The sequence below is a fragment of the Miniopterus schreibersii genome (assembly GCF_964146895.1).
Source record: "Miniopterus schreibersii genome assembly, chromosome: 2".
Lineage (NCBI taxonomy): Eukaryota > Metazoa > Chordata > Mammalia > Chiroptera > Miniopteridae > Miniopterus > Miniopterus schreibersii.
In genome coordinates this window covers 142,830,719-142,855,722 of record NC_138102.1, presented here as the reverse complement: position 1 = coordinate 142,855,722, position 25,004 = coordinate 142,830,719, and the positions used below count along the sequence as shown (strand labels likewise).

At 55.1% G+C, this 25,004-nt stretch overlaps 1 protein-coding gene across 5 annotated transcripts; it reads left to right on the top strand.

Moving 5' to 3' along the window:
• Positions 1 to 234: 234 nt before the first annotated feature.
• ASIC1 (acid sensing ion channel subunit 1) lies at positions 235 to 24,030 on the top strand (the record flags this gene model as incomplete). 5 transcript variants are annotated; one of them, XM_081131046.1, is made up of 12 exons in its annotated part: positions 235 to 410; positions 1,232 to 1,608; positions 2,223 to 2,418; positions 19,017 to 19,167; positions 19,803 to 19,930; positions 20,220 to 20,370; positions 20,737 to 20,793; positions 21,252 to 21,405; positions 21,813 to 21,904; positions 22,409 to 22,488; positions 22,577 to 22,681; positions 22,826 to 24,030. In XM_081131046.1, 11 exons carry the CDS (start codon positions 1,247 to 1,249, stop codon positions 22,928 to 22,930), a joined length of 1,581 nt encoding a protein of 526 aa, XP_080987172.1. In that variant the 3' UTR covers positions 22,931 to 24,030. The 5 variants fall into 5 exon arrangements, with proteins under 5 accessions (XP_080987172.1, XP_080987171.1, XP_080987173.1 ...); XM_081131045.1 differs by lacking the exon at positions 235 to 410 and having other exon boundaries at positions 1,247 to 1,608; positions 20,217 to 20,370; XM_081131047.1 differs by lacking the exons at positions 235 to 410; positions 1,232 to 1,608; positions 2,223 to 2,418 and adding an exon at positions 15,744 to 16,555 and having other exon boundaries at positions 20,217 to 20,370.
• Positions 24,031 to 25,004: the final 974 nt, after the last annotated feature.

Genomic DNA, 25,004 nt, shown 5'->3' with positions numbered 1-25,004 from the left:
CCGGGGTCCCTGCGCGCACACCAGCCCAGAGACACCCTCGCAGACACTCGTAGGCGCGCACGCGCACCCTCTCCCCTCCCCCTCCCCTCTCCTCCCGCCGCCTCCCGGCCGGACGATGGATCCCTGCAGATCCCGGGGCTGAGAGCACCGCGCACCGCGCACCGCGCACCGCGCCGAGCCCGGGCGGACCGAGCCGAGCGAGCGAGCGAGTGCGCGCGGCCGGGCGGGCGAACCGAGCCGAGCCGAGCGGGCCGGGCGGGCCGCTCCCTGCAGGGCTCTGCGCGGCTTGCGGCGGCGGCCGCCGGCTCCCGCTCCCGGCCATGCGCCCCTCCGCGGCTCGGCGCTGAGCCCGCCGCCGGCCCCGCGCCCCAGGACCCGCCGCCGGTTGCCGGGATCCGAAGCCACCTCAGGTGGGTCTCTGATCTCCCTGCCTTTGGCCCACGAAGCCGGACTTTGCTCCTTTCTCGCTTTCCCCAGCTCCTGGGGCAGCTCGGCGGCTGGGGAAGGGGGGCGGGGGCCGAGTAGGGGATCTGGCTGCAATGAGAGCTGGACCGGAGGAGGGGGGGTGTTGCGTCCGGGCGGGGACAGCTCGCTGTCGTAGGGACCCCCCCCAAGCCCCAATGTATCCACCTCGGGCTGCCTTCACCCCCACCCCAAACATACACACATACAGCCTGCGGGGTGTGAGAACTAGAGACGTCCTCAGGTGAGCGCTCAGACTGGGTCCCTCCCCACCTCCCTGGGGGTTTATGGCCCTGGTTTAGCTCTGGGAGTGGGGGAAGCCCAGCCCGGGGGACACCCTTCACCAGGAGCTCCCGACCCCGGTTCAGCCCATCTGGGGGAGTCTTCATTTCTAGGATGGGGTGGACATTCCTGTCCCAGAGTGACCCCACATCTGGAGGGAACTCCTGTGCCTGCCTGTGGGAACATTGGGACTTCCCTCTTGCCCTGGCACGACTGTATCTGGGGTCTTCCCTGGCCTGGGAAGCTTCCCTGGGAGAACATTCTCCTGGCCTGAGCTGACCCCCCTGCATTTGGAGGAGCCCTCTTCTGGGAGTGAGTGTGTCCCTTGGCCAGCCATCTCTGGGCTGGCACACCAGGCAAAGTCTACTGCCCCAGAGGCAGTGACCTCTGGAGAAAGAAATTTCAGGTGGACACATTTGGAGGGACCCTATGTGTACTCTCATCCCAGGACAATGACAGACTCCCTCCCTCCCTCCCCCTCCCTCAGATCCCCTTGGCCAGGATGGAACTGAAGGCTGAGGAGGAAGAGGTGGGTGGCGTCCAGCCGGTGAGCATCCAGGCCTTCGCCAGCAGCTCCACGCTGCATGGCCTGGCCCACATCTTCTCCTACGAGCGGCTGTCACTAAAGCGGGCGCTCTGGGCCCTGTGCTTCCTGGGCTCCCTGGCCGTGCTGCTGTGTGTGTGCACCGAGCGTGTGCAGTACTACTTCAACTACCACCACGTCACCAAGCTCGACGAGGTGGCTGCCTCCCAGCTCACCTTTCCTGCTGTCACGCTGTGCAACCTCAATGAGTTCCGTTTTAGCCAAGTCTCCAAGAATGACCTGTACCATGCTGGGGAGCTCCTGGCCCTGCTCAACAACAGGTGGGTGGCTCCCACCCATCCCCCAGCCGGACTCAGAGTTGCATGCATCCCAGCTCCCAGATACCCCATCTCTAACTCCATAAAACCCAGACAACCTCTCCAGCGCCCTCCAGTCCCTGCCAAGCCTGCCACTCACTGCAAAGGAATTGGGGTACTGCTGAGCACTCAATTAAGGGTACCCAATCTCTGATCCCAGCATAGTCCAGAACAGCTGTGCCTCTACCCAGCTTGAGCTATGAGATATCACTGTTGCCCACCCTCCTGCTACTATGTCTTGATCTTCTTACTTGGGGGATGAGGGCAGACCATCTTTAGAGGGTAGAGAATAAAAGCCATAGCTCCTGCCTTGATCTCTTTGTCACCCCACCCTTCCCCCCGTGCTGAGATGCCCAGCCTCTGGGCAGCCACTGCAGATCCTTCTGTCTTCTCAGATCCTATGGGGCAGGTCCTCTGGACACGCCCTGCTCTCTTCTGTGCCTGTGCCCAGACCTGATCCCCAGGGCTGGATGCTGCCTCCCCCACCCCCTCAAGGTTGGGTCTGGGACACTGGAGGCCAAACGGAGGCAGGAACGGAAGGTCATGCTGATCCATGCGCTGCTCACCCCCGGCTCCAGGTATGAGATACCGGACACGCAGATGGCAGATGAAAAGCAGCTGGAGATACTGCAGGACAAGGCTAACTTCCGCAGCTTCAAGCCCAAGCCCTTCAACATGCGCGAGTTCTACGACCGCGCCGGGCACGACATTCGAGACATGCTGCTCTCCTGCCAGTTCCGGGGGGAGGTCTGCAGCGCAGAAGACTTCAAGGTGGTGAGTGAGTCCCCTGGTGCAGAATGTGAGTCAGCCGGGCCCCCAGAGGAGGAGGAGACTAAGAGCAGGTGGGCCTATCATCCTGCTTGCTGCTCTGGGAGAGGAAGCTGTGTGTCTCGGGCTCCGAGGGGATTTTGTTCAGCATAGGGGTGCATTTGCTCTGTATGAGGGCTGGAGCCTCAGCCTTGTGTCTATGATATGGCAACAAAGAGAGTCCACAGCAGACAATACACACACACACACAGAGCCTGGCATAGCCCTGACCCCACCAAGCTTACCTTCTGGGCCACAGGTGTCAGAGCTGGGGGGAGGGTCCAAGGACCATCACCTGGGAGCTGGAAAGAAATGCAGATTTGACTACCCCACCTACTGAGTCAGAATCTGCATTAAATGTTAAAATGATTTGAATTAAAGTTTGAGAAGCACTGTGAAACATGAAAAGCAAGGGAAGCTTTCTCTTAAATAGCCAGACAGGTAATTCTCTCTGTGCCACTCCACCTCCCATACACACACACACACACACACACACACACACACACACACTGTTCAATTGGGTCACCCCCTTGCAGTCAAGAGCCACAGAGTCAGGGTCTGAGGAAGGAGAGATAATTTGGGGTACACAGTCATGGAGGAACTGGAAGCTCCCTTTGCTTCTTAAAACGGAGATGTCCCCCAGACACCCTCCATAGATGGGGCTGCTTCAAAGCGAGCACCCAGAGACGGTTAGGGAAAGTAACTGGCACCTCGTGTACCAGGTGATCCTAAGCAAGTCATACAGGTTCCTGAGGGGGTAGAATCAGACAGAGGCTGGAAAGGGACCAGAGGACCTGGAGGTGTGTATGAAAAATAACATCAAGCGAGAGGACAATGTTTGTAACTCTTCAGAGTGCTTCTAGACCTTCCTTCAATGCCCTGGATAAACAGCCATATCATCTCTATTTTACAAATGTACAAACTGAGAGGTAGAATGAGCTGCCCCGAGCTCACATAGCTGGTTAGTGACAGATTCGGGATCAGAACGCACGTCTCATTAAGTCCCAATGCAGTGTGCTCTTTTCGTTAACACTGCTGACCCTGGAGTCTGCATATCTACTTCCAATTCTGGCCACTGCTCTTCGAAAACCCAGCCTCTCCTAGGGCCCCTTGCTCTGCATGCCTGCTCTCAGTCGTCCACTCGCAGAACCTCCCCTCTCCCTGCCCATTCTCTCCCCTGCTTGCTCGCTTCCTCCCAGCACCATGGGAGCATGGACTGCATTCGTTTGTGTAGCAAGGCTGGAGCCGTGGTCATGCTTGCTATTTCCTGCTGAGGTTACACAGGACTTCCCAATCTTTTAGAGCCCTGCTCTGCAGACTGGCTTCATGAGCCTTTGTCAGTCCTACCAGACAAAGGTTATAGGACCACGCTACTTGCTGAGCCAAGCTGATGGGAAGCTTAATATGATGCAAGAACCACTTTCTTCCCTCTTTTCCCTCCTCAAAACAGGAAAGTCCTGGATTCCCCAGAGCCCAAGACCAAAGGGTTCCCAGGCTCACCAACTCTGCTCCCAAGAGGAGGAGTAGAATCATAGGTGAAGGTGGAAGTGAAGGCAAAGGCCCTCCTCCTCTCCCACATGCCCAACACACAGGCAGAAGGGACCACCACGAAAGAGAAAACCCACCAGCTTGGATGGTTTATAGCGCTGGAGGAGGGAGGACATTGCTTGGCGCAACCTGAGAAGGTGCTAAGGAACAAAATGTGGGTACGATTAGTCCATAGAGTGTTCAGTTGCTCCATCTGACTCATGTCTAGAGGGATTCCAACTGGTGAAGCTAAGTCATGTTTGGTTTGTGGAAATGAAGATGCTGGAACGTGATCATTCCATGTTGTCTAAGGAGCAATTCTAAGCTGTCAGATGGAGACATGACTAGTTCAGAAAGTTCTGGAGTAATCTGAGTTCTTCCTCTTGCTGGGAGAGAGATACGGGCTAGGAGCCTGCAGGACCAACACTGGCCCTTCCTGGTCTGGGCTGTCAGGGAAGAATAGGTTTTTTGTTTCTGAGCCAGACCCTGAATCTGGCTGAATCCAAACTTTTCAGCCCCTCCTTCCTTCTCTGGTTGACCTCGTTGCCGAGCCCTTCCCATGTCAGGAACTCTACCACTACTGCCCATAGGGATGCTCCTGCATGGATGGGATCGGTGTTGTGAGTCCATGTCTGACATCACCCTGGTGGAGAAGGGTCTGGCACTCCTCCAGCTCCCCGGCTCTAAGGGGCGCAGGCACTCCCTGCCTGAGGCTCTGCTTCCCCTCTTCTCTCCTTGGTCTTAGTGAGCATCTGCCTCTTCGTCCTTGCCATTCTCTGCTAGATCAAAAGACATGTATCCAGCCACTATACAGATGCGCACTGACAGAAAACATCTGTATCAGGTCAGAGCTCAGGGAAGACCATTTTAGCATCTTGTACCACCTCAAGAGCAGAGGTTCTTAACTGGGGGTCCAAGCCCTGGCTCACAGAGTGTGCAAAATATGGTGTTTATGGGCACCATGGGAACTCCTTTGCAAGTTTCAAAAGACAACCCTCATCTAACCTGTAAGAGGTTGTGTGTGAGGGTGAGACTGTGTGTGAAGGTCTGTGTTTGTGAGGGTCTCTGTGAGTGTGTGAGGATCTGTGTGAGTGTGTGCGTGAGAGTGTATGTGAGGGTCTGTGAGAGAGTGTGTGTAAGGATCTGTGAGAGTGCATGTGAGAGCCTGTGTGTGACTGTGTGTGAGGGTCTGTGTCAGTGTGTGTGTGAGGGTCTGTGTGTGTGTCGGTGAAGGTCTGTGAGGGTGTGTGTGTATGAGGGTCTGTGTGTGTGTGTAAGGATCTGTGAGAGCGTATGTGAGCATCTGTATGTGTGTGTGAGTGTGTGTGAGGGTCTATGTGAGTGTGTATGTGAGGGTCTGTGTGTGTGTGAAGATCTGTGAGGGTGTGTGTGAGTGTGTGTGTAAGGGTCTCTGTGAGTGTGCGTGTGAGGGCCTGTGAAGGTGTGTGTGCCCCTGGAGGATGGTTTAGGGGGCATAGGAATGGCATATTCTGCTCCCTCAAAGACCCCATCTCCCCTGATGGGACAAGCATCCCCCCAGATATCTGAGCCCAGCTGAACCTTCTCAGGGGATAGAGTGCTTGGCAGGTCCATCCCCAGGCGTGGCTGAGCCAGCTTGGGAGAGTGGGGCTGAATAATGGGAAACGTGGACTAAACCAGGGAGGAACTGGTTGGAAACTCTTGGACACTGAAGAGGGGGAGGGCAGTGGAGAGAGTATCCCCACAGCGGCCGGTTGGGTAGACCTTGGGAGCTCTCTCCTGAGCTATCAAAAGAGCCACCAGAGACCTACCCAGAAGACTCCCTCTGCCCAGGCCACCTCTTTCCCTTCATGGTGTGGTGCTTGGTTGCCAGGGCAACAGGGTCTGAGGTTCCACTCTCCCACCCTACCTCCATGCTGCCCAGGCCAAAGCAGGGCAGGGGTTCCATGGAGGGGCCTGGGGGCGCAGCTGTCTGCTGGTTGTCTGGGTGGGGGCTGGGGGAGTGAGCACAGTTGCAGCTGGTGCCAGCCTCCAGCTGCACCTTATCTGTCCCTGGCAGTGGGAGCGCCGATGTGGCTGGAATGCTGAGCAGCACCAAGGGGAGAGGGCTGGCAGATGGTTGCCCAGTCTGCCCTATGCCACCCCCTCCTCCAGCTGAGACCCAGAGCCTCTGCCTGGGAGAGAGAGAAGCAGAATTCATTTCTGGACCCTGGAAAAGAAGGAAGGGGAGGGAGAGACTGGAAATCCTAGGAATGGATGTGTAGAGGGGACAGGATTCTCCCTCAGGAGGGGATGGAATTGCGGGACAAGGGGACAGAAACCCCTGAGGGGCCCACAGGAGTCCCCCAGGCCTCTGGAGTGGGGACAGTAATCCCCCAGAGGTGAGGTGGAGTGGGGAGGGTCCCCCTGGGGTTCTGGAGGAGAGAATCTTCTGGAGCACCTTGTAGGGGTGAGATGCTGACAAGAGGTGGGTGGAGGTGGGTGATTCTGGGACCCAGAGGGGAAGGAGAGGCCATCTTAAAGTAAGCAGAGCTGGGATGGCAGGTCCCAGGGAGAGCCAGGACTAACAGGGAGCTACCTCATTCCCAGGGTCGGCCCTGTCCCTTCACTGACACCCCTCACTCCCACACACCCTACCCATAGCACCTCAGACCAGGAGTCCCTGGGAGGACCCAACCTTACTACCTGGGTCTGTTCCCTCCAGCTAGGTAGGGAGCGGAGGGGCTCCTGAGGGGAAAGGCTGCCAGACTGCCACACACAGAGAAAGGAGGGTTATGGGCAACTCTACCCGGAGGCCTGGTGGTCTTCATGAGTGAAGGGGGGGCACATGCACCGATTGCAGAGGGACAGGAGAGCCTGCAGTAAAGAGGTTAACTTTGGAGGAGAGGTGCTCCAGACCTAGGGGTTCTTGGCTACTTCCTCCAGCCTTGTCCTTCCCTCCCTGAGAAGAGCCTCAGGTTGGAAGGAAGAGAGAGACTGGAGTAGAGTCAGTTGCAAGAATCCAGGGGACCCTAGATAGGGGTCTCTCTCTCTCTCTCTCTCTCTCTCTCTCTTTCTCTCTCTGCCTTTCCCCCTCTCTCCTACACTTACACACACACCCTTTGACTTAGTTTCCCCTCTCACCTCCTCCCTCCCCTGTCACTTCTGACTCCAGCCCTCTCTGAGACTACAGTCAGCTAAGAGGCTACTCTCAGTTAATTGATCTCCTGGCTGTTGGCTAAAGTAATAGGGAATTGATGTGAGTTACTAAGTGCCTCTGGGGGCAGAGCAGGAAGAGGGGTTGGGAGGAGGAGCACCTGTGAGCCTTGTGCCTTTCTCCCGCCCCAGCCTTTGGGCAACTAAAAGGTTTGGTCCTGCTGCACGTGGTGCGTCCAGGAAGCAGAGGGGAGGCCTACAGAGAGGGGGGATGGTTCTGCTGTGGGTGGGAGTTGTTCTGAGCATGATTCAACTTCGTGGAAGACAGTTTTAAGTCTGGGGGAATGGTGAGGGAGGCTGACTATTAGGCAGGAGGTGTGTCAATCTCCATTTGATTTATCCTGTGACAAAGCCCCTTCTGAGTGCCAGGCTCACGCTGAGTGGTGAGTGGGCAGACCCTGTCCCTGCCCTCTGGGAGCTTGGAGTGAAGGGCAGTACCCAGGCGAGCTCAGAGCTGAGAGGGTGGGCGGTAATAACAGAAGCCTTGGGAGTAAGGAGTGACACGCTAGGGATGAGAGGGTCCTCTGCGTCTAGGTGGAGCCCCCCAATCTTCCCAGCCTAGCTCAGCTATTCAAAAACTCCAGTTTAGCCTGGCCGGTGTGGCTCAGTGGATTGGGCAAGGTCCCATGCACCAAGAGGTTGCCGGTTCCATTTTGGGTCAGGGCACATGCTGGGGTTGTGGGCTCCATCCCCAGTAGGGGGTGTGCAGGAGGCAGATGATTGATGTTTCTATCTCTCTCTCTCCCTCCCTGCCTCCCTCCCTCTCTCTCTCCCCCTAAAAAATCAATTGAAAACATTAAAACAAACAAACAAAAACTCCAGTTAGTAGAATGTGTGGTTTCTCCCCTGCCCCAACCTCCCCCAGCTGAGGACCAGCCCAGTCCTCCCCAGCAAGGTCATTGCCTGCCTTTGGCCAGGCCCCTTAGGCACAAGCCTTCCCTCACTGTAGGTCTGAGGTGGCTGCTCCAGGAGCCTCTACCCTCCAGCAGAGAACCTTCCAGTGAGGACCCTGCGTGGGACCCTTCGGGGGGCGGAACCGGGAAGCAGACGGCAAGAATGAGCAGTGGTACCTAGTTTGGGTGGAGGGTGAGGCTGGGTGTTGGCACTCCTGGGTTCTATTTGGGGCATAGTTTCATCTGCTCCATTTCGGAGCTTCCAAGTCCAATTTCCTGTGAGGAGAGGGGGCTCTGTGAGGACTGTTAAATGATTCTTTGCCAAGGGGCAGCCCCTCCTGCAGCTTCTGGGACTCCGGCAAAGCCCAAGCCAGCCCATGGATGTGCAGTACTGACTGTCCTGGACACATGGAACAGATATCTTCCTCATGGGAAAATTTTAAATGAGCATGAAACTGCTGTATATTCACCTTGAGGGGACGTTCCCTTAAGAAACTGTAAGGACAACCCTAGCCGATTTGGCTCAGTGGTTAGAGCATCGGTCCTTGGACTGAAGGGTCCCAGGTTCGATTCCGGCCAAGGGCACGTACCTCGGTTGCAGGCTCGATCCCCGGCCCCCGCCAGGGTGTGCGCGGGAGGCAGCCAATGGATGTGTCTCTCTCACACTGATGTCCCTCTCTCTCTCTTTCTCCCCCCCCTTCCACTCTCTCTGAAAAGCAATGGAAAAAATATCCTCGAGTGAGGATTAAAAAAAAAAAAAGGAACTGTAAGGACAGAGACTCTGCCACCCCAGGCTCTCCAAGACCATTCCCGAGGTAGAGGGAGGCAAGTTGTGATTTTTCTGAATTCCTATGAGTTCTTAGAAAGAAAAGCCTTTCCCACCCCTCTCATCTGCATCCTCTCGGTACCTCTGATAGTCCTGGGGGCCTGGGGGCAAGGGGGTCGGGCTGTGTAGCTTCGTGCGTGCGTGTCTCCAGCTGGTGTGTCACATCATCATGGCGGGCTGGGAGCATTCCTAGGGGAGAGACTGCTGCAGTGGCCGTGACCATGGACAGCAGCCAACTCAGACTCCCTGCATGTGTGCCCCAAGTGTGCAAGCTCCCATGTGCACCTCCGTGGGCACATCTGAGTGGGAGAATGTGGGTGTAGACTAGGTTGTGAAGTGGCCGTGTGCGGATATGCAGGGGGGTGTGCAGCTCGCTCTGTGTGGCTGTGGGAGAGAGCGTGTGTGCGGGCAAACCCCTGGTCGCATGCAGAGCACACACCAGCAAAATTAATCATCTTTTAGTCTCGCTTCGCAATTTACAAATTCCCTTTACTTTAGCTCGTGTGATCCTCGTAATTCTGGGAGGCGGGAAGATGTTAATATCTTCCTTTGAAAGATGAGGAAACTGAGGCTCAGAGGTGTTGGGTGACTTGCCTGAGGTCACACAGCCAGTAAATGACAGAGCAGGACCTTGACTTCTCATCTTCTAAGTCCAGGTTCTTTGTGTGTGACTATAGGAGCGAGAGTGAGGTGTGTGGTGCAGGGTGCTCGGGCTCTCCAGCTGCGCATGCTCTGTAAAGAAGCAGTGTGGTGAGGCAGGAAGGGAAAGAAAGGGTGCAGAGGAGAAGGAATCCCAGCCTCAGGTTGGGCTCACCAAGTCTTTTCACTCCTCTGCCTTTTCACCGCACCATTTGGCCAAGTCCCAACCTTAGATGAACCCACGGCTGCCTTCCTCAGGGTGGCTCCAGGACAGCCAGTCTCCACCAGAGGAAGTCACACAACAGACTAGCATGGAATCACATTGGTTCATGATCAACATCCTAAAATGGGCTGCAGTGCTGCCTGGCAACCTCACTGTGTTTTCCAGGTCGACTTGCTCTTCCCAGTGATTCCTGCAAACTTCTCCACTCCTCTCAGATAGCCACCCTTCCAGCCCCCTTCTCACCCTCAGCAGATGACCTTGGCTCCCACTTCACAGAGAGGATAGAAGCCTCGGACAAGGTCTTCTACTTCCTCTGGGAACCAGCCCCCCTCATCTAGGCTGAAATCTCAACCAGTTCTTTCCATCTGATCTCCTTCTGCCTTTATAGGAATTTTACTGTAAAGATCCTACCTCTCCCTCCTCTACAGGCAGTCTCTCCCCCCACCAGCGAAACCTTCCCATGGACACGGAAACATGTTTAAGATTCTCCCATCTTGAATTTATAGCTATCATGACAGTTAACATTTATGAACACTTACTGTGCATCAGGTTTTAGGTTAATATAAAAACCCAAATACCAACGTCTGAACTCCACAGCCCCTTCCAACTCCCACACGCACTATGTCTCTGCTTCCTTTCACGGACAGAATTCTTAAAAGTGATGTATATATTCCACTGTCTTCATTTTTCCATCTCTAACTCACTCTCTGATCCTACTCCAGGCTGCCTTTTCCCGCCCCAAGCACTTCACCCAAATGGTTCCAGCCGAGTGACCTTCATGTTGCCAGACCCCACATTTTTTTTAACCTTTGTCTTTCAGTAACATTCAAATCGTTGCCCACCACCTCTTCTTCCAACCGCCCTCTTTCCTGACAACCATACTCTGTCAGCCTTCGTCCTTTGTCTAGCCGCTCCTTCTGTCCCTTTGCCAGTTCATTCTCTTCTGTTTGACCATTAAATGTTGGCACTACTCAAGTCTCAGTCCAAGCCTTCCTCTTCTTTGAAATCATAGGGTATGATTTAATGGTATAAAATGATGAATTTTTCATTAGTATATTTTTTATGTTGGTGTATCTTACAATTTAATACTTTACATATTACATTGGTATGTATTTGCATTGGTTTAAAAGTATAAAACACTTCCAGCCCCTCAGGAAGTTCCTCCGGACCCTTTCCTAGTCAATACTATCACATAAAAATCAACCGTTATTCTGACTTCTGTCAGGATAGAGAAGTGTCACCTGTTCTTGAACCTCCTAGAGTATATGTATCCTCCACAAGTATATTCACTTCTGTGTCTGTTTTTTTTGTTTGCTTTCTTTGCTCATAATTGTGTCTGTGACATCCAGTCTCACCGTTGTGTGTTGCAGTTCTCTTTCAGTGCCGTGTAGCATCTCATTATATAAATATACCAATTTATTTATCCATCTACTCTTGTTGGACATTTGGGTTGTTACTAGTTTGGGGCTATTATGACTAAAGCTACTACGAACATTCTTGTTCATGTCTTGGTTGACATATGCACTCATTTCTCTTGAGTATATAACTAGGAGCTGTGATTAAGTCATAGGTCAGGATTCTGTTTAGCTTTAGTGGATATTACAAAATCAGGCCTTTTTTCTGTCTATCATCATCTATCTATCATCTATCTATCATCTTTTTTTAAACTTTATACTCTATTCTTGGGCAGTCTGATCTTCACGCGTGACTTCAGTTGCCATCTACACGCTGACAACTGCCAAATGTATGTCTCAGCCCAGCTCTCTCCTCTTAGCATCAGTCCCTGTGGCCAACTTCCCACTTAACATCTCACTTGGATGCCCCCAAGTCTCCAAAAAACCCAGCATGTACAAAGCCAAATTCATCATCTTACCTCCCAAACTAGTCCTTTACTTGTGTTTCTGATCTAGAGAGAGACCCCATCATTCACCCACTTATGCAAACTAGAAGTCGTCTCTGACACTCCATCTCCCTCACCTCTCGGTAAGATCTGCCAATGTTGCTTCCTAAACATCTCCACTCTGTTGCCCTGTTCAATCCACCCCACCACTCCTTGTCTTGCCTAAACCTGGCTTCCTAACAGGCCTTCTGGCAACCCCTCTGGCTCTTCCCGAGTGATCTCTTCAAAACACTTCTCGATCCCTTGAAATCCTTCCATAGGGAGTCTCTCATTGTCGTTGGACCAGAATCCTTACCCGCAGCCTTCAAGGCCTGAGGGGTCTGGGTCCTGCCTGCTTTTCCAGCCAGTTCTTACCCTCCTCTCAGGTCTCTTCCCTCAGGGCCTTTGCACAAACTCTGGTCTCTGGAGTACTCCCCCCGACACATGCAGACCTTCACCTAATTATTCCTTATTCTTTAGGAATTCAAGCATCACTTCTTCAGAGAAAAAAGACCTTTCTTGAGTCCCCAGTCTGGGTCAGACTCTCTGTCACTCACCCCCCAAAAAACGTAGTTTTTCATAACACTTACCAAAGTGTTTTGTGATTTTTAAAAACTGATGTCTATCTCCCCATTAGATGTTAAGCTCACTGAGGGCAGGATCCTGGTCCTTTATCTGTTCCCCATGTGTCCTCAGCACACAGACACTCAGGGAACATTTGATGAGTAAACGAAAGGATAAAGAAGCCTGGCCGGCGTGGCTCAGTGGTTGAGCGTCAGTCGACCTAGGATCCAGGAGACCACGGTTTGATTCCCCTGTCAGGGCACATGCCTGGATTGCAGGCTCAACTCGGGGGGGGGGGGGCGCAGGAGGCAGCGGATCAATGACTCATCATTGATGTTTCTCTCTCACTCTCCCTTCCTTTTTCTGAAATCAACAAAAATATATTTTAAAAAAGAAAAGAAAGAAAGGATAAAGAAAAAGAGAGGGATTTGGAGAATAACCTAATTCTAGTCTCAAGCTCTCTACTGCTCTCCATGAGACTTGAAGAGGTCACTATGCCTCAGTTTCCTCATTTGTCAAAGGAGGGTGAAATTACTCAACCTGCTTACTTCTCTGGGTTGTATAAGGATCCCATGAGCTATCATTTGAAGAGCATGAAACATACCACAGATGTGAGGGGTGGTTGGAGTTCAGAGAAAGATGTAGAGAAAGGCAAACCCCACTAAGTGACCACACACAGCTTAGGAGAGGTCCTGGCTAGGGAGCGAGGTGGGGAAGGGTCTCTCCTTGGACAGAGCGTTCAGAAGTGCTGTTCTGTATGTGTGGCTGCTTGGGCACTTCTGGGGCCCTCTGTGTATGCTCGAGGGTCTGTGTGTGCTGCTTGCCTCACCTCCCCATTACTGCGAAAAACCTGGATTTGTCTACTGGAACGAGCTGAGATAGGAGAGAAAGTTAGAAGATGGACAAGGAAGTGCAATTAGGGTGTGTGTTGTGTTTGTTGCCCCATAAGAGAGTGGTGTGTCTGTGCAAAGATGTGTAGGTGTGCTCTGTGGGTCTTTGTACTGGTGTGGGAAAGAAGTGTCCACCATACCAGATTTGCTGTCCTCTAAAGCTGCCGTGTGGGCACGCCCTTCTCCCTGGTGAGCCCCCCCCCGGGAAGCTTCCCCTGCCTTAGTTTCTTCCTTCTGGAAGTCCAATCTACTTCCCCTGCCAGGAAGTCTGAAGGAGGGGGACAATGCCCTCTAGCGGGTGTGGAAGGTATGGCCAGCCCAAGCCTCAACCTAGGCTGCCCCATCCCAGCCCAAGTCTGGAACCCACCTCTGAAACATATCCTGAGGACATGCAAAGCGCCACAGCTGAGGTCTGGTAGGCAGGATGAAAATGCACATGGGAAAGGAACCCATGGATGCATACAGGGGAAGCAGGAGGACAACAGCTGGAGGTGAGGTCTCTCTCTCATCTCCTCATCTCCTTATCTCTGGTTGCCCAGGGTGTTCCTGGTCTTTCTTGGTTCCTGTTCCTGCACTTGGTCCTTGGGTCCTGCTCTTTCATTCCCACAGTCCCTGTCCTCAAGGAGCTACTGGTCATTACTCATGTCTGAAGGGCCTTGAGCAAAACTGGACCTTTCAGTCTGTTCCCTGTGGAGTCAGGGAAGGCTTCTTGGTAGAGGTAATGTATGAGTAGGGTCTTGAAATATGAGTAGAAGTTCTCCAGATGGAGTCCAGGGAAAGCATGAAACCATGGATAAGCCTGGTGTATCTGCAGAGTGGGAGAAGGGCATGGCGGCCGGACAATGGGGTGAAGGGGAGGTGAGGCTGGAAGGTAAATTACAAAGGCCAATGGGGTTGGGGTTGAATTTTACCAAGAGGCACTGGGGAATGAGAGGTCTTTAAGCAGGAGGATGGTCAGAATTGCATAGCATGGACTGAAGATGGGGAGAAACTGCAGGGATGGGGGAATTGGGGAGACCCTTTGAAAGGCTGTTGTTTGGGCAAAAGAGGTAGAGGCCAGTCTGAGGGCAATGGTGTAAGGATGGAGAGAGGCCAGATCTCAAAGGCTGCTCTTCTCTGGGGCCTCTGTGTCCCTGGCAGCAAAGCTGAGGCCAAAGGTCCCACATCAGTCAGTCGGTTCTGCTAGAACCTGGCACCCTGCCTCCCATACCCAACACACTCCAGGGTCTCTGCATGCAAATAGAGCGGGGAAGGAGGGGAGAGGAGGGGGAGGGGAGAGGAGGGGGAGGGGAATAGGACGTGGGCTGTGGAGGGTTAAGATGTGGTAAGGGCCAAGTAGACCTGCCTGACCTCCACTGCTCTTCCTCTGGCCCTGCAGAGGAAGGGTTAATATGCTTCACCTCCCTCCCTCCCCTCCTTAGGTCACCTTCTAGGCCCTGGAGACTTGGCTGGTGGCTCAAGTTCCTCAACCAGTGGCCCTGAGTAATCAGAGCCCACAGAGGGGCCAGGGGCCTGGGGGAAGGGAATGAGAAATTGGGGACAAGGGGAGCCTCAGAGACTGAGGGGCTGGGGGCATTTGTGAGGCTGAGGGTTTTGGGGGTACTCAGGTAGGTTCCCAACACTCTCCACCTGACCCAGGACTGGGTCTCTGCTCTGATCTCAGTTTCTTCCACCCACTAGGAGAGAATTCCTCGAACTCCTCTCCTGCACTGTTGGGCAGTGGGCAAGCCAGGAAGGGGAGTGGTGATCGTTCAGGAAGCTTTTCAGCTGCAAGAGACAGGGTCCCTCCCCCCAGTGCCAGGAACTGGCCATAAATGAGTCTGTGGTCAGTGAGAGACCTGTGCTAATGGAACCTGGGCTGCCCCCCAAGCCACAGAGGGAATGGAGGAGGGGAAAGTGGCCTAAGCACAGCTCAGCATGGGGGAGGGTGCTGTCCCCAAGTGGAGGTGGGTGAGGGGACCTAGAGGAGGAGTGAGATCAGGGACCAGCTGGAGGCAAACTGGAAGGCAAGGAAGCCCGAGTACAGGAGAATCAGGGGTCCAGGAAATAACTGAAAGTAGACGAGGGTCAGGACAGTGACTGAAAGAAAACTGAGAATCAAAAGGCATAGTTAGAAGAGAGCTGGGGTGTAATGGGGTATTGGGAGAGCTGGGGAGTCAGTGAAACAATTTGGGGGTGATGAGTCAGGGGGCGCTGGCGAGGAGCTAGAGGTCTGAGGCAGAGCCATGAGAGCACGGGGCCCAGGTCTCAGAGGCGGGGCTGGGCCAGGTGAGAAGTGGGGAGAGGACCCTGGACTGGGATGGGAAGGCGAGGGGGGTGCTGAGGAACAGATTGGAGGAGAGGGAGCTTGAGGGTATGTGTGATAGGGAGGAGCAGAGGCTGTTGCTGGCTTGGCAGAGGGAGTAAAGGACTCTGGTAGGTCCCATTTCACCTGGAGAGGTGAGCACCAGGAGCCCCTAGGACTTCCCAGCGTTCCATTCTGTTTTCAACCCTCTCCTTCCTGCTGGAGCTGATGACAAAGAAGGGGCTCCGACCCCTGTCCTCTCCATCAGCCTCCCTTTCCCACTGCCATCAATTATTCATCAGCCCGGACACCGCCCTCCCTGGCAGGGCAGGCTGGTCCTCCCCTCCACGCCCCGCCCCGTCTCAGCCACACCGCCACGGAGGCCCTGGCGAAGCAGGACACGGCAGCCAGCGGCAGAGACCTGGCAGAAGGGCTGGGTGGCTGGCCCTGCCAGGTCCCCTGGGATCACATCTCCTTTCTCCTGCTCCTGCCACCCCCTGGGTGCCAGGAAGCCCCTGGTGAAGATGCCAATTCAGATCTTCTGCTCCGTGTCATTCTCCTCTGGAAAGGAGGCCCCAGGGCCCTTGGGAGATGTCCAGAGTCCCCACCAGCAGGAGCAGCAGCAGCAGCAGCAGCAGCAGCCGAGAGACAGCTCAGAATCAGAAGAAGAGGAGGAAGAGAAGGAAGAAGAGCCAGCCAGGAGGGAGGTCAGAGAGGGGGACTTTTCGGAGGATTTGGTGGCCTTCGCCAACAGCTGCACCCTCCATGGCGCCAGCCACATCTTCGTGGAAGGGGGTCCAGGGCCGAGGCAGGCCCTGTGGGCAGTGGCCTTTGTCCTGGCACTGGGTGCCTTCCTGTGCCAGGTAGGAGACCGAGTCGCCTATTACCTCAGCTACCCGCACGTGACTCTGCTAAACGAGGTGGCCACCACGGAGCTGGCCTTCCCAGCGGTCACCCTCTGCAACACCAATGCCGTGCGGCTGTCCCAGCTCAGCTACCCTGACTTGCTCTACCTGGCCCCCATGCTGGGCATGGATGAAAGTGATGACCCTGGGGTGCCCCTCGCCCCCCCAGGGCCCGAGGCTTTCTCTGGGGAGCCCTTTAACCTGCACCGCTTCTACAACCGCTCCTGCCACCGGCTGGAGGACATGCTGCTCTATTGCTCCTACTGTGGGGGGCCCTGCGGCCCCCACAACTTCTCGGTGGTGAGTGGGGGCCCATGCCTGCCATGGCACCCCGAGAGTGTTTGTCATGGCTCACCCTAACCATCACTTGCTGGGGCAGGGGCTGGGGCTGGCGGGTCCTGCTCCTCCCCCACCTCACCTGGACCACCCACCCTCTGTGATATGTCCCAGAGAGGCCAGGGTCTGAAGCTGGGCTGCTATACCCAGCACCACTCTTCCTGTTAAAATCTTGAAAGGTATCTGTGCTAGTTGGTAATTAGCTGCTGCCCAGGGGCCCTAGTGTCTCGAATATCCTCTAGCGTGTCCAGATTTCCCTGTGATCCGGCAGGACCCTGCCTTACTTCATCTCTGAGGTCAGCCTCTGACCTGATGGTGGGTGCCTGTTCCCGGCAGTAACAGTGTTGACTGTCGTCCCTGGATGGGAGCTGGGGCAGGTGCCACTGGTTTCTGGAGGTGGAAGAGTGTGGAAGGGAGGCGGAGGGGTGGGCACAGCCCTCATCTCCATCTCACCACACCCTCGTCCTGCTCCCAGAGCAGGGACTTCAATGCATCTTCCCCTGGTCTTCCTATGCTCCTCCTACTGTGTGTGCGTGTGTGTGTGTATGTACGTGCTGTGCCTGCATGTGCCTGTGCCTGCATGTGCCTGTGCCTGTGTGTTATTCTGAGGGAGAATAACAGGCATCCTCTAAGTCCTCCCTCCTCCCCTCCAGCTCTAAGTGGCCAGGGCCTCTCTTCCCAGGGAAGCCCTCACTGGGAGTCAGCCTCCTGGTTGCCTTGCCACTCCGGAGTCTAAAGCCTTTCCTGCTGAGGGATCGCGTGGCACCCCACCCCTTCCCCAGTTCAGCGTCCAGTTCTGTCTGACCAGGTGCCAGAGGCCAAGCCTTCCCTCCCCACACACCTATCCCTCAGGCCCCAGCCTCCTTCCTAGTGCGGGAGCAGGTGGGCATCGTCATAGCAGTGCATCACAGATGGGCTGCAGACAGACAGGGACCTGGAGGTCTGGTCCACTGGGCCTCAGGCCAGGAGGTATAGGAACACCCGACAAGGAAGGGATCAGCCTGGCTTCCTTCCTCTGACCTGTGTAGAGCAGACACTTCTCACCCTCCACCACAAGATGGCAGCAGCAGTCTGCCAGCCAGCAGCATAGCTGTCTGAGCCAGGGCACCGCTGGCGCTCCCAGAGCCTCAGCCACCTGCAGCCCACATCCCCAGGTGGAGGGTAGCTTGGGTGTGTGTCCAGCCTGGAACCTACAGCTGAATGCCACAAAACCTAAGAGTGGGCTGTGGGGGATTAGGAGCAGAGTTCTCTCTCTACCTCGTCTCAGGACCTGGCCCCTCCAAATGGGGGACAGCATGCTTTCTTTTCTGGAGCGAGGAGGAGGCTGTTCTAGGAAGGTGAAGGGGGCAAGGACACTATTTCCTAGTGACCAACCCACTCTCCCCCTGCTGCTTCGGTCTGGTTGGACGCTGTCTCTCTCGTTCTCTGGGCTGTGTCTGTACTCACCTGTGACTTGCTCTGTGGACTTTGTCACCATCCAGTAGTAGTAAAACACACTCACTCTGTTTGTGGGAACCTGGAGGCATTCAGGGAAGCTGTGGAGAAAAGGCCATAACGAATTGGTTTACTCTTCTCTCTGTGGGGATAAGGGCTGCTCTGGGGCATGGAGTGGGGAGAATGCCCCGGGGCAGAGATCTGTTCGGAGGCCCTGACAGTTGTGCATGAGCATTGCCAGACGTGCCATGCCCTGGGTGCTCAGTACCCAATGCTGAGAAAAGAGCTGCTGGTGCTTGGGTGAGCGTGGCCATTGGCATGGCAACTGGGTCTACTTTCAAGTTCTGGTGATAATGGGACAGTGATGGACATAGGGGCTAATGGCTGGGGGAAACTAAAAAGCTTAACTTGGTTTGGAGGAGGGTCTTGGGGAGAGAAGAATTCAGATGCCTGGGGTATGGCAGTGATGGGATCCTGATGACGGAGGTGTATTTGTCAGGGTCCCAGAAAGAAAAAGATTGCCACTCAGTTTAATTGAAAAGAATTTAACAAAGGGGCTGTTTACAGAGCTGTGGGCAGGTCTGAGGAAACCAATAAGGGGGCCTGAGGCACCTGACAGTAGTGGGAAATTGGTACACACAGGCTGAAGGAGCAGGGGAGCCCTCCTGGAAGGATTTGCTGTCACCGAAGGTCTAAGCCACTGCCAGAACACTCTCAGAGAAGTGTCCTATCTCTCCCCTAATCCCTTACTGATACCTCCCATTAGCCAAACCCAGGTAGCAAAGGAGCACCCCACAGGGATCAGCTTTCCAGTGCACACAGCAGGGCAAAGAAGGACAGAGGATGGGTGGGCAAGAAGACAAATGGGCTGCACAGGAGGAATCAATCCTAAGGGGTTGCGATTTCAGCAGTTGGGGGACAATCTGGGACAGCCCTTGGTGGGTAAGGGATGCTGACAGGACTCTCAGGCTCTTCACTCTGCCCCTGCCAGGTCTTCACACGGTATGGAAAGTGCTACACGTTCAACTCTGGCCGAGATGGGCGTCCACTGCTGAAGACCATGAAGGGTGGGACGGGCAATGGGCTGGAGATCATGCTAGACATCCAGCAGGATGAGTACCTGCCTGTATGGGGGGAGACTGGTATGTCACCTCTCAGGGGCCCCTCCCCATGGTTCCAGGCCTCAACCTCTGCCAGAGGACTCCTGGGCTCCACTGTGGGACCTGAGGCAGGCCTTGGGCTCTCCTCCCTTCCTCCCAGCATCTCACCATCTCCTTCTCTGACTCTACCTGACTGCCACACTCACATTTCTCCAGCTCCCCCTTCCTGGCTCAGTTACTCTCCAAGGTAACCAGCCATCCCTTTCTATCTGTGGCTGCCACTCACTCTATAAATAACTCCCTCTCTTGGGCTGCCTTCTGTCTGTCTGGTCTCAGGGGCCTTGGGGCAGGGAGAGATGGGGGGAGGGAGAAAAGGAGGGGGAGAGATGGAGATCATCTGAGAGAAAGAATTTGAAACACCAAGATGCATAGCCGAAGCCAGGTAAGAAGTGTGTAGGCTGCGGGGGTCATCTGGGCAGCATGGGGCTGGTGAACCCAGAAGGAAGCTCGGGATGGGCTGGGGTCCCGTAAACAAATCCCCCCAGTCCCAGTGTATGCTGTGCTTATTTCCAGGAGAGGCAGGATGTCCCCAGCTCTGGGGGAGGTTAGGGAGTCAGAAACCCTCCCAACAACACCCTCCCCCACACCCCCCCACTCCGCCCCGCTCATTCTCATAGACGAGACGTCCTTCGAAGCTGGTATCAAAGTGCAGATCCACAGTCAAGACGAACCTCCCTTCATCGACCAGCTGGGCTTTGGCGTGGCCCCAGGGTTCCAGACCTTTGTGGCCTGCCAGGAGCAGCGGGTGAGAAGGCCACAGGAGGACAGTCCCGGGGTGGGGTGTTGAGGGGTCAAGATGGAGTGATGGGCCATTCCTAATGGGAGGAACAGATGAGCCAGAGCCTGGGTAGCAACCTGACAAGTAAGAAGCATGAATGAGCTAACAAACCAGGATGTCCCCTAAACTCTGAGACGCTCAGAGGCTGCGGAGGGAAAGGGGCAGGGCTCCTGAGTTCTGCATCTTGTTAGAGAAGTCCATCAAGGTGCCTGGGGAGAAGTCCCCACACCCCCCAGCTCCCTGGCTCTCCCAGCAGCTCATCTACCTTCCCCCTCCCTGGGGCACCTGCAAAGCTGTTACCATGGACTCGGATTTCTTCGACTCCTACAGCATTACCGCCTGCCGCATCGACTGTGAGACCCGCTACCTGGTGGAGAACTGCAACTGCCGCATGGTGCACATGCCAGGTCAGGCCCCAAAGCTCCAAACACAGTCCTGGGGCCCCTCAGCCCGCACTGCCCCTCACCAGCTCCCCATGCTTATCAACCTCCTGCCCACGTGGAATCAGGACCAGCTGGCTTCTCCCCACCCAGTTCCTGCCCCATCCCACACCCCTGTCTCTGATCTCATTTCCTACCTGTACCCAGAGGGATGGGTGGGAAGGGTCCAGAAGGAATGGGCTGTGGGGTGGGTCACCTCCAGGACAGACTGGGGGCTAGCTAGTCCTACCGTCTCCTTCTCTTCCAGCTTTCAGCTTCTAGACCTTTGTAAAAACCACTGTCCCAAGAGCCCTTTAATCTCCATCCTGCACCACTGTCTTTTCTCCTCTGTAGGGGACGCCCCATACTGCACTCCAGAGCAGTACAAGGAGTGTGCGGATCCTGCTCTGGGTGAGCGCCCCTGTCTGGGGGGAGGAGAGGAGGGACTACCAGCCATATGCACAGGGGTTTCAGATCAAGCTCCCAGAAACTTCAAATAACTCCTGGAACAGGCTTCACCTGAACTGTCCTGTGTCTGACTTTAGCAGGGCTGGAAATAGCATCTCCAGAGGCCTCTGTGAAAAAAGGACAAGGGTCACCTGGGAGGGGCCCTCATCCTCTGTCTCCTCAGCACCTCAGCTGGTTGACTCCCAAGGACTCTGAGGGAATGAGATGCAGGGCTAGGAAATACCCATGGGGGGGGAGGGGCTGGGTGAGGGTCAACACAGGGCAGGCACACGGCCAAGGTGAAGGGCAGGTCAGAAAGAGAAGGGGGCCCGGGGTTCCTTTGGGCAAGGCCAGGATGCGCGTGGGAAGGTGCTGGCGGAAGGGCACCACTCAACTGGTGCCTCTCACCTGGCTGGGCACAGACTTCCTGGTGGAGAAGGACCAGGAGTACTGTGTGTGTGAAATGCCCTGCAATCTGACCCGCTATGCCAAGGAGCTGTCCATGGTCAAGATCCCCAGCAAAGCATCAGCCAAGTACCTGGCCAAGAAGTTCAACAAGTCTGAGCAGTACATAGGGTAAGCGCTCTGGCTGTGCAGGGCGGGGCCCTTGGGCCGGGACTGTGAGGGGTGTCAGCAGGCTTTGGTGGGGCCAGCAGACAAGAGGAGGTTGACTCTGGGGTGAGGAAAGATCCAGTCCAAGTAAGCAAGGAAAGCGCCTCTCTCCTTCCTCCTCGCCTCACCGTCCATTTTCATTCTTGCTGTAACTGGGCCACCTCACACTTGCTAGTGTGCGGAGCGTCTTTTCATATATGCCATCGCATCCGATTCTCACAACAACCCTAAAAGGCAGGTATCCCCATCAGCATCTCATTTGATGGATCTGGAGACTGAGACTCAGAGAGGATAACTTGCTAAAGTCACCTAGCTAGCAAGGGACAGAGATGTGACTTGAACCTAGGTCTCCTCCCCCAACCCCTTTACAGGGAGAACATCCTGGTGCTGGACATTTTCTTTGAAGTCCTCAACTATGAGACCATTGAACAGAAGAAGGCCTATGAGATTGCAGGGCTCCTGGGTGAGCTGCTGATGGCACCTGTCCCCTTCCCATGTCATGGGCACGGTGTGACACCCTACCACCCAAAGCAGGCTGCTCACTCTGTCCCATGAGCTCTTCCTCCTTAGCCATCACCAGGGGCTTTTCCCCAAATTGTGCTGTCTTGGTATGTTGTGGAGGGAGGGGCTGAGCCTCCTCTCAGAGCAAAGCGGAGGAGATATGCCTGTGGTCATGAACGGGGGACTATTTCATGCGCCCTTGAATATTTTCCTAGAGAGTAAGAGTGTTGGGGTTTCATAAACAATTATTTTTTTCTGAATAACACCTATTCATTTTAGAAAAGTAGGGGAAAACACACAGAAAGGCATGGAGAAGAAAACAAAGACCCCATCAGAATCACTTTGCGCTCCTTCTGGGCAAAGGCTCTGGATCCTTTGCACTTGTGACTTGCCTGCCCCTGTCCCGGTGGGCTCTGCGGCTCCGACGGGGTCTTGATCCTACTGACGTCCCTGTGCCCCCCTACAGGTGACATTGGGGGCCAGATGGGGCTGTTCATCGGGGCCAGCATCCTCACAGTGCTGGAGCTCTTTGACTACGCCTACGAGGTAAGCGGGGGTGGGGTGCCAGGGCGGGGCCGTGGAAGGGGGGGTGCTAGGCCGCCCACACACCCACCCACCGCCCCGCGTGTGCCAGGTCATTAAGCACAAGCTGTGCAGACGAGGGAAGTGCCAGAAGGAGGCCAAAAGGAGCAGCGCAGACAAGGGCGTGGCCCTCAGCCTGGATGACGTCAAACGACACGTGAGGAAGCCAGAGACGGGTGCCCCCGGGCCCCGCCCCTTCCCCCGTCACCCCTGGACCACGCCCCTGCCGCCTTTTCCCCTTTGCCCCCCACGCCCTCCGCTAGCCCTGGATAACCAGTCCCCGTCCCGTGCGTTCCCCCAGAACCCGTGCGAGAGCCTGCGGGGCCATCCTGCCGGGATGACGTACGCTGCCAACATCCTACCTCACCATCCGGCCCGAGGCACTTTTGAGGACTTTACCTGCTGAGCCCCGCAGGCCACTGTACCAAAGGCCTAGACGAGGAGGGCTAGAAGAGCAAAGGGCCCCCAGCTGCCCCCCCACATCTGCCCTGGGGCCCCCCTCCCCCCTCCCAAGGTAGCCCCCACTCCTGGGCAGTCCTTTCCTCTTGTCTGCGGTGAGGAAGGAGTCTTGACCATAGAGTACTCTCCCTGTCTCTATCCCATTCTTTTTATTTTTAACAAAACTAATCTAAAAAAGAAACTAAAAAGAGAGAACTGGGCAAGTGACCTCAGGCTGCCCCTCTCTGCTCCATGCTGCCTCCCCCAGCTCCCAGCCTGAATTCTGTCTGTCTGGTTGTCTGTCATCTGAGTGTCCACCTACATTCTGCTGCCACCAGTCACCCCCCTAGTGGGGGGTGGAGGGGATCATTCGGATCTGGAATTTGGCCCTAAACCAGAGAATGTATCTTGAAGGGGAGGGATAGTGGTGGTGGTGGGGGCTTCCCCAGCCTTAAGAGACCCTCTCAGCCCAGTGACCACCTCCCAACCCCAAGCCTCCAGGCAGAAACTAAGACCTTAGTCCCCTCCATACACACACCGTGTGAAGTCACTAGGGAGGTGGGGGTAGGGATCCCCTGAAGAGGTGGAAATGGGGACAAGATGTGGCCCTGGTGCTGTAGGCCACATCCTGATATCTACAAGTTCACCCCCACTCCAGAGATGCTGGAGAGAATTCCCAAGAGGCAGCCCTGCTCTACCATCCCATAAAAGATCCAGCTGGTTGGCTTCCAGCTCAGGGAGAGGGGCACTGGTGCCTAACTTCACTGGTCCCGCTCCCAGGGGCCCCTGCAGAGGGCCACATCCATAAATTTTCTTATGGAATCCTCCCAAATCCTCTTCCCCAATGTCATTTGCTTCTCTCAACAACCTCATCTGCATTTTCTATTTCTATATGATACAGACTCTATATTGCTATATCTCTGTATATACTTTCCCCTAACTCTGTCTGTCTCTCCCCATCCCCTCTTGTTTCTAAGAACCATCCTCCCACCCCAAGTACCCCTTCCCATGTTTCTGCTCCCTCCCTGGTCTCTGAATGCCTTCACCTGTATAAAGAGTTGGACTCTCTCCCCTGGTGTCTGTACTGTGTACACACATCCCTCTGAGAAGCACAAGGAGACGACACGCGCATTGTAACCTTCGCACTGTCTCGGTGGCGACATAAAGGAAGCTGTGAATCACAAGCTCTGCCTCTTTCTGGCTCACCCTCTCCCCTAACCTGGGCATCCTCTGTCCTCCCTGTAGCCTTAATGTTCCCTCCCCTGCTCTCCCTCGCCCCCCCCCAGTGCCCTTTATAAGGCTGCCTGTGGCCTCCCAAGGGAAGGGACTGGTACAGACAGAGTCCCCACCTTCGGAATGGAGGCACACTCTGCACACCAAACCAAGGGCTTCAAAGACAGAGGAAGCTATGGATTAGTGACTCCTATAGGTGGAGCAGTGGGGTGCTGACAGGCAGAAACTGAGGTCCTCATTCAGTGGCCTTTCCCTCCTCCTGGGTGCCCAGTCCCCTTTCCTCACCTGATACCCAAGCCCATCACTTATATTTTCTGGTGAGGTATGGTTTGGTAGTGGGAGGAAAGGGGGGGAAGTTGAAAGCTATTTCTACCTTAGAGAGAAATGGGGGAGGTAGAGGGCCTGCTGTGCCCCTTCTATCAGGTGGTCCTCCCAGACCAGAGCCCTGCCCCTTCCTAGGCCTTCTCTGCCCAGCTATCTCTTGGTCTTCAACCTCAGAACAGGACCTGTGGCAGGTCACCTGTGCACTGGCCTGGAGATGGAGAGTGAGGCTATAGGATCTTTGGGAACTTTTAGTTCCTAGTAGTTTCTTAGAGAGCAGACCTCTCCGGAGGGAAGCAGGAGCAAGGCCAGGGGGTGTGCACAGGATGAAAAGCAGGCAGGGCTATGGGTGACGCATGCCTCTGGTCTAATAAACTGGGTTTCAACCATCTCTTCAGTGTCTTCTTCTCTATCTGAATAGTACTAGGCCTGCCCATTAAGTGTGTAGAGCTAAGCTTAGCTTGGGACCAAACAATCGGGGGAGGAAT